Source organism: Myotis brandtii, unplaced genomic scaffold, assembly GCF_000412655.1.
Source record: "Myotis brandtii unplaced genomic scaffold, ASM41265v1 scaffold368, whole genome shotgun sequence".
In the NCBI taxonomy this organism is placed as follows: domain Eukaryota; kingdom Metazoa; phylum Chordata; class Mammalia; order Chiroptera; family Vespertilionidae; genus Myotis; species Myotis brandtii.
In genome coordinates this window covers 719,460-728,045 of record NW_005364139.1, presented here as the reverse complement: position 1 = coordinate 728,045, position 8,586 = coordinate 719,460, and the positions used below count along the sequence as shown (strand labels likewise).

The 8,586-nt window shown below is 54.1% G+C and overlaps 2 protein-coding genes across 7 annotated transcripts in view; one reads left to right on the top strand and one right to left on the bottom strand.

The window, feature by feature from the left end:
- The window catches only part of CLCN2 (chloride channel, voltage-sensitive 2), a 15,407-nt gene extending 11,989 nt beyond the window's left edge, over positions 1-3,418 (top strand). The window contains exons 22-23 of one of the 3 annotated variants that reach the window (XM_005872140.2): positions 2,013-2,099; positions 2,230-3,418. In XM_005872140.2, the coding sequence (XP_005872202.1) occupies positions 2,013-2,099; positions 2,230-2,424 (282 nt within the window). In that variant the 3' untranslated portion in view covers positions 2,425-3,418. The other 2 variants (XR_001363273.1, XM_014544509.1) reach the window with 2 other exon arrangements.
- A 141-nt stretch (positions 3,419-3,559) lies between these two features.
- FAM131A (family with sequence similarity 131, member A) overlaps positions 3,560-8,586 on the bottom strand; it is a 7,613-nt gene continuing 2,586 nt past the window's right edge. For 3 of the 4 annotated variants that reach the window (XM_014544512.1, XM_014544511.1, XM_005872145.2), the window contains 4 exons: positions 6,535-6,628; positions 6,117-6,299; positions 5,821-5,937; positions 3,560-4,422 (listed from right to left, as the gene is read on the bottom strand). In XM_014544512.1, the coding sequence (XP_014399998.1) occupies positions 3,950-4,422; positions 5,821-5,937; positions 6,117-6,299; positions 6,535-6,604 (843 nt within the window). In that variant the 5' untranslated portion in view covers positions 6,605-6,628 and the 3' untranslated portion in view covers positions 3,560-3,949. Of the gene's footprint in view, positions 4,423-5,820; positions 5,938-6,116; positions 6,300-6,534; positions 6,629-8,312; positions 8,405-8,586 lie in introns of those variants that run through there. The other variant, XM_005872146.2, reaches the window with a different exon arrangement.

Genomic DNA, 8,586 nt, shown 5'->3' with positions numbered 1-8,586 from the left:
CGGCTGGCTGAAAGCAGGTATCTGGGGTTTGTTTAGATTCTATAATTGAAACTCTGTTGCTTTTGGAGCTGTTGCTTTTGGAGCTTAGAGCAGGCTGGGGCAGGCGGGAAACCTTGGCTTCCTCCATCACTGGAGCAAGCAAGCCTCCTGCTCGCTTCAGCTGCGTGGCTGCTGGCCATCTTTGTTGGCAGTTAATTTGCATATCTCGCTGATTAGCCAATGGGAAGCGTAGCGGAGGTACGGTTAATTACCCTTTTTGACTTTTATTAGATAGGATATATATTATTTCAGAGAGGAAGGGAGAGAGAGAGCGATAGAAATATCAGTGATGAGAGAGAACCCATTGATCGGCTGCCTCCTACACGCGCCACACTGAGGATCGAGCCCGAAACCCAGACATGTGCCCTGACCGGGAATCGAACCATGACCTCCTGGTTCATAGGTTGACGCTCAACCACTGAGCCACACCAGCAGGACAATACAGGAAATCTTATTATGATGTTTCCCAATGAAATCAGATGAGGAAATGAAAGATAACGTGTAGCATGTAGGATTCAAGGGACTTGCTAAACAATGACAGTTATGACATAGGTATTAAAGGAGCACAGAAAAACTTATGCTAAAACTGCACTTCCACCTCCTTTTATACGTACTGTCATGCCTTAGAAGGAGGAAGTTAGGAAAGTTCAGGAAGTTCTTTCCTAAAGAATTCAGCAGCTGTATAAGAAAACATTTTTAAAGTGTTAAGATCATTACAATGATTTCTGAGTAGCTGGTACTCAAGAAGCTGGGGTAGTAATGCCCATTTCAATTCGAGCATTAAGCCAAGAGGCTTACAAGTAAACTATAAACAGTGTGATAACTGATAGGCCAAAAATTCCAGGAACTGCTGAGTCAGTAGAGTGTTTTTTCAAGACATCTGGCCCAAGAAAATCCACTTGGAGCACAAGGGGAGCTAGCTGACAATTTCTGAACCCTGGCTGATTACACTGGAAAGCTTGGGGGAAGGGTCCAAAGCAAAAAAAAACATGGGGGTTGGGGAATACTCTTGGCCCTTGGACTGTAAGCTACATGTCAACAAGACCTGGGATGCTTTGGGCCCCAGAAAAGGCAAACTGTGAGAGACATATAGAGTGCGGCAGGCCAATATTGGGGGGGGTCGGAGCCAGGGTGAGGGATACCTTACATGTTCAGCCAGCTGAGGGCAAAGGGGAAGCACGTGTCAGCCACCCAGGTGGGGTAAGAGGAACAGGATTCAGGGCCAGTGCCCCTAAGGGGGGTGTGGAACTTTCCTCCTGGATATATCCATGACTAATGGGACATCCGCCTAGGCCCACTAGGCAGTGCCTCCTCCTAGAGCAGCGGTTCTCAACCTGTGGGTCGCGACCCCTTTGGGGGTTGAACGACCCTTTCACAGGGGTTGCCTAAGACCATCCTGCATATCAGATATTTACATTATGATTTGTAATAGTAGCAAAATTACAATTATGAAGTAGCAACGAAAATAATTTTATGGTTGGGTCACAACATGAGGAACTGTATTTAAAGGGCCAGAAGGTTGAGAACCACTGTGAGTGTACTGAAAAGTGGCCTGGAGCTGCTGGGCCACTTCTTACTGATGACCCCCACCCAGCAAGTCACTGCACCACTGAGCCTCATGCTGCCTGTCCTGCAGAGTGGGTGTCAGACTTCTCAGGACTGTGCTGAAATTAAACACTGATTCATGTAAGACTTAGCCAGGTGCCTGGCCAACCATTAGGTGTCATATTTGAACAGTTGTTCTCTCCTCCATTCTCCTTGCTAACATGGGATGAAGATTCCTTCCTGTTTCTCATCCACTTAAAGATTCTATCAAGTTTCTGAAGATTGGTTGTACAATCTCATTACACTTTGGCCTTCCCCCTCCCCCACCATCTGTAGCACCCCCTCTATCCTGCCCCCAACCCAACACCTCCTCTTGGGCCCCTCTCCCCTTGTGCATAAAGTCCAATGTTCTTCTCCCCACCCTGTAGACTCACACCATCTTCTCACTCCTGGGAGTGGACCATGCTTACGTCACCAGTATTGGCAGACTCATTGGGATCGTTACCCTAAAGGAGGTAAGATGACAGTGGCTGTCAAAGCCACTTCCACTTCCAAAAAGGCATGGAAGCTTATGCCCAGCTCACCTGGGGGGAAGGGCTGGAGAGTACGAGCAGGGAGCCCAGACTGACCCTCTCACCTTTCCAGCTCCGGAAGGCTATTGAGGGCTCTGTCACAGCACAGGGCGTGAAGGTCCGGCCGCCCCTCGCCAGCTTCCGTGACAGTGCCACCAGCAGCAGCGACACAGAGACGACGGAGGTGCATGCACTCTGGGGGCCCCGCTCCCGCCACAGCCTCCCCGGGGAGGGCAGCCCTTCTGACAGCGATGACAAGTGCCAGTGAATTCCTCAGCAGGCAGCCTGGGGTGGCAGTGGCCTTGCTGTCAGCCCGGATCCTACAGCTCTCCTGTCCCTTCTGCCGTGGGAAAGCAGGAGGCAGCTACAGCCAAAGGTTGGGGCCCCAGCCCCCCGTCCAGACCAGGGGCACCAGCCTCTTCCAGTTCCTCTACTTGGAATCTGACACAGCACCCACCTGCAGTGTTCCAAGGGCAGGAAGATCAGCACTGCCCTGGCGGGATGGGGATGGGGCGGGGTACCTGACCCCTGCTGCCCCTTTGAGGGGGAAAGGGGTAGAACTAAGATGGGTTTATACTGGAACCTCCAATGACCAGATGTATATAGAGATTTACAAAGATTTTTATATTAATTTAATAAAACAAATTCTTAAATAGAACAAAATAAACACCTAATGAGCCACTTATATAGAGAATGCCTGTGCCCATCAGCTCGTGTTCTTACCTTGGGCCCTCTTACCTGCCAAAGCCTACAAGGCCTGAAATCTAGCCACCTACACCCCATGGCCATAAAACTCCAGAGCCTGCTGTCCATGGAGTGTAGGATCTGCAGAGGCCTCCACTGCTTGGCCATCAACACCCTGGCTGCCCCCAGTACTGTAGCTTCGGCCTTTCCTTCAGCCAAAAAGGCACTGCCCTCCTTCCTCCCCAAGGAGAGGCACTCCCTCAAGACTGTCACCGGTTGGCACAATTCCTGCCCTGCTCAGGGCCACCCGTGTGGCCCCCTGGTGGCCCTCTCTGGAAGAACATCGAAGTCCCAGCTCTGTAGCAACCAGAGCCCTGTCCTCTTCCAACTCCACCCTACAGCAACCTGGTGGGCTGGGAGCCACCGGGGCCCTGCCCACACATCCTACAAGGGACTGGGAAAGGGCCCAGACCCTTTCAGAGCGGCCAGGAAAAGGGTGGGGGTGCACGCTTTCATCATTCCAATGCCTCCCAGAGAAGATCCGACTGAAAGAACAGACCAAAACCCCTCTTTCTTTACAAAAAAGATTTAGAGACAATGGAGAGGTGTAGCACAGGATGAGCCCAGCTGGGAAAGGGACCTGGGGGACGGCTCAATCCGTAGGCTCCCTGGGTGGGGGTGATTCTATCAAGCACGGTACACGGACTTGGAGGTGAGGAGAGAAGCAGAGGAGAGAGGCGGGGGGAGGGGCAGGGGAGGCCGGGCTCCCTCCCATTCTATCCCACATAGCCCAGTCATAACTGCCCCCTCAGAGGTTCACATCATCAGAGGAGGAAATATGTGGCGTTTTTGATTTAAGAACATGAACATCACTCAGCCACTGCTGTAGCCATGCCCCAGGGGCCCCGGGCAACCCCCGGCAAGCCCCAGGAGTGGGGGCTGGACATGCGCCCCCAGCCTGGTCCCTGCCTCCTCTCTAGACACTTTCATGCAAAACACACAATGAGGAGTGAGTGCTCCCAGGAGCCCCCCAGGCTTTGGAGCTCTGCTGGAAGCCTCCAGCCCACAACTGGGCACAGCGGCCATGCCACCGCCAGGCATGATCTGCGTCACTGTTCCTCTGGCTCCACCTCATCCTCCTCCAAGGACACCACCCCAGAAGAAGCCACGTCAGAGGCTTGCGGCTGGCGTTCCCAGCTGCCCACCGGTGGGCAGAGCGGCTGGCAGTCCTCGCAGGGGGCGGGCTCCACCTCGGCGGGGGAAAGGCAGGACTCTGTGTGGGGCGAGTTGTAGGGCAAGTCCTGGGCCTCCAAGGGGCCCAGGCTGCGGAAGGCACTTTCCCGGCTGGGGGGCAGTTTGGCAAGAAGCAGCTCTTCACCCAGCAGCTGGGAGGCCAGGTGGGCCGGGGAGCCCAGCAACCCGTCCTCCAGGCTGCACAGACTGGAGCACAGGGTCTCTGGGGACACTGTCTGCGAGCAGTCGCTCTCCGGCTCCACGGAGCCCTGGCGCACAGGCCGGGAAAATCGGTGGCCAGAGAAGAGGTCCTGGAGGTGGGGTCCCAGGGGCAGCTGCCCAGCCATGTCTGTCGGGGGAGAGAAAAGGAGAAGATAACCCTGCTAGCCCCATCTCAATTGGCCAACCTGGAAGCCACATCTCCCCACTTGGTACAGCTCTAGGGATGGGGGGTCGGACCCAGGGAACTTCAGGCAAGTCACTTAACCTCTCTGCCTCAATTTCCTTAATGGTGAACTGGGGATTCTTACAGACCTACGTTATGGGGTTGCTGGGAGAACAGTCTGGCACACAGTAAGAAAGCAATAAACGCAGGGATACCCTATATGTCGTGCAGGCTGTTCACTGCCCAGGGGGAGTGTGTCCAAGGCAGTAAGTGAAATTCAGACCACACTCTGCTCACCAAGCAGCATGCCCTGGCATGGGGCTGTGCCCACCAGGAAAAGGAGAACTTTTTTCAAATTTGCACAATGATTCCGCATGGGCTAGTAGTGGCCTTGGATAAATGCAGCTGTTTTCATTATACCAGGGGTCAAAGCAGGCCTGGAACTCAACCAAACAAAAACATTGTGGTTCGGGTCTGTCTTCGTCTCGGTCATCCCAATCAGTCCTCTCTGGACCACAGCAGCAGTCTCAGCTGCTTTAATGTACTGCCCACTTCAGAGAATGTTCATTAGCTAAAGGGATGAGGCATGTGGACGCAATCTTCAAAGACAAAGGGGTGGAAGGGGGATGGTGGTCTGGGAGGCTTGAGCCCAGAAGCTACAGAGAAAGTCAGCCATTTGGTCCCGAGAATGGAAGATGAAAGGAGGGCCTTGCACAGCTGCACAGCCCCACGGGGTCCCTTCTGCAAGCACCAGCGGAGAGCAAGGCCCACTAGCCTGGAATGCGAGGACGCTAGGCTGGAGCCAAGCAGCCCTGTGGGCAGTCCCGGCTCAGCAAGCTTCCTGTTTGCCTGCGCCACAGCCCCATGAGGTGCTGTGGCTGCTGCACTGTGCGTCTGTGCTGCCTCGGCCAGCCAGGAGGCTGTCTTGAGAGGACTTTCAGAGGCAAGGCACGGCAGACCCTCCCAGAGAGACAACATGGCTGCACAGAAGGTGCTGGCGAGGTCTCCGGCTTTTTTTTTTGAGGGCCGCAAGGCCCAACTGCATAGATGGGCAGAGAAAGGAACTACTCCATTTCCACCTGCTGACTGCCCACCCACGAGAGTGGACAGCCCTCCTGCCCATGGAAAGTCGAGGATTACCTGGACAGAGTCTGCCTCTCTCCACTCTCCTTCCAAAGGCTGAGGACATTCTGGATCGCTCCTGCCCATGGAAAGTCGAGGATTACCTGGACAGAGCCTGCCTCTCCTTCCAAAGGCTGAGGACATTCTGGATCTCCCCTTCCAAAGGCTGAGCTCTGAATCACAGGGCCTATCAGGCAGTTTCACCCCAGTTGGCAGTACTAGTACGGAATGTCCCCTCACCTGAGTCAGTTCCCCCAGCAAAGTCCTCATCATAGGATTCATCGGTCGAGTCCTCACCATCCACTGAAGACCATGCCCGGAGCTTGGCTTCTGCAATGGCAAACTGCTCAGCCACTCCTGTTGGGGAAGACATGGAATTCATTAGCAGAAGTGAACTAAGGTTAGGGCTCAGCTTGGAGACAGGAGAGGGAAGACACATGGGTGTGGAAAGACTCCAAACCCCACATCAGGCCCAAGGAGATGAGAGAGAATATCCCTAGGACAAATGTGTGGCTGATTCTCTTTCTGTCACTCACCTGCCGCAAAGCGAGCCTCTTGCTCACCCTCACTGAGATCCGAGTAGGAGGAAAAGGCTGATTCCAGGGCAGCAGGAGAGTCGCTTGGCTTGCTCCAGCCCTTCCATTCAATAAGGTGAGCCACTCGACCCTGGGCCATGGCAGTGGGCTTGGTCACGTGGTCCTTCACCACCTGGGAAATACCTAGAGGTGGGGCAGAGTCAGAAAGCCTGGTAAGAGCATAGGTCAGAGAACATCTGGGAGGGAAGTGTAAGGGTGGTGGTAGTGAGGGTCCACATGTGCCTTTGGCAGGGCAAGGGGCAGGGATTCACCTGAGAAAGAGGAAAAGGGAGATAGCAAATAGGAGCTCAAAGGATACAATCCCCAAGGGCATGTAAAAAAGTTCCAAATGGCCAGAGGCATGGGAAGGGGTTCATACCATGCAGGGAGGATCTGGCCAGTGCAGCGATCTCCTGGATAGTTAGGGCTCTCCGGGACTTGGGCAGCATCGCGACAGTGTCTCCAACATTCACCTTGGGTGACAGAATTAGAGGGTGAGTGCTCCTCTGACAGCAGTGTCCTCCCACATGCCCATACCCCACCCAAGGCATCAAGGGGATATGGGAGCTGGGAAGAGATGACAGGGCAACACATGTTTCCCAAAGGCTGATGAGATATGTAAGAAGGTAAGAAGCCAGGACCAGCAAATTATGCCCCCCACCCCCCCACCCCCAGGGAGCAATGGAGACGTGGGCAGACCAAAGGAGAACTACAGCTAACCCTCTGCCTTCCAAGCTCCCAGAGGAGAAGAAGACAGTTCTGGAAGAACATGGAGTAGGGTCTTTGAGAAAAGAGGAAAGGAGAAGGATATAACATCCAGGTCCCCTTCCTTTTACCCCTCTTCTCCTCTGTCTTCAGACCCACATTCTAACTGTTTCTGGAGCCTATCACAGCCACAAACTCGCAATGACCAAAAACAAACCCAACACCTTCTCCCCATATCTGGCCCTCACTTTGCATCATCCCACCATTCTCCAATTCAGCCTGGCTCCCAACCTCAGCATTGCCACCAACTCCCACATAAGCTTTCCCTACGCACATCTGTTGTTAAGACCTAATGATTCCATCTCCAAACTGCCTCTAATACTACCCTCATCCTTTGCAAATGCTCCTTGCCCAGGTTAGCATAGTGGTAGTCCCCCAAGCTCCTCTGACTCCATGCTATTTTCTCAGCCTCCTATGTTGTGTAAGTGTTCTCCTTCCCCTTTCCATGTCTGGCTGGCTCTTTCTCATCTTTTGGGTCTTGGCTGAAATATCACTCCCTCAGAGAAGGCTTCCTGGCCACCCTACTAGTTGTCTACCCTCCCTCTGCAGTCTGTAACAAGTCACCATCCTCTTCTATCAATGTATCTTGGGTGTGTAATTATGGTCTATTTTATGTGTTTCCTTATTTCTTGTTGGTCTCCCTCACTGGTCTTAAGCTCTTTCAGAAATTCGGTCTCTTTTGGTCACTGCCGCACGCCAGTGTTTAGCACAATGCCTGGTACAGAGCAATCTCTCAAAATACATAGGCCGAATGAACAAGGCAATGTATAAATGTACCCCATTTTCCTGGGGTGCCACTGGTCACCACATGTCCTTATTTAAAATCTTTCCTGGGCCCCTTCACTGTCCAATGAAGTGCAAGCTCACAGCCAGGCACTGAAGGACTCTGTGAGGCCCTGCCTCCTACCAGGCCTGCTTGGAATCCACCACTGATCTCCTCTGCCCAGTAAAACCCCACTTCTCACTTTCCCTGTCAGCAGGCAGCCTCCTGCCTTCCTCCAGGCAAAGAAACCCAGCTTTTCCCTGGGCAAAGAATGCCATCTTTGCCTGACAAATGCTCCCTACCGTTCAAGGCCTGACTCAAGTGCCACCTCTTACTGTGTTTTCAGTCCTTTTCCCATCCCCAGCATCACCCTTGCATCTCTCCTGAGGGATGTCAGGATGGCAGGGCCTGAGTCTGATTCACCTGGGTTCCTACCTCCACCCTGCACCTGGCTCTGCTCCTTGGCAAGCCCAGGCAAATGTTTCCCTCAGCAAATGAATGAAGCCAGAGGTACAGGCACCCTCTCTGGCATTGCCTAGCTCTACTCCATCAGTTCCCACCCCTCACAAGAGGGGCTCCACCTGCCCCTTGACCTCAGGCCCACCCCCTCTGTCCCTCCCCTTCAGTACCTGGCTGACAAGGCCCCCAGGGTGGCGCCGGTAGCCTCTGGCCAGGCCTGGAGGGAGGAGCACCTGCTGGGTGTTTCCTGGCTCGCTCTCCCTCCCTCCCCTCACTCCCCCCAGCCGCCACCATCCGTGCCAGCACTCCGCGCAGCTGCGGCCCAGGCCCAGAGAAAAGGTGTACGTCTCCCTGGCAACCCATCACCATGCAACAGGGTCTCCCGGGATATGGCCCGGGATGCGCTGACGTCAGCGCCGAAGGCGCGAGCAGCCCGCCCGCCGG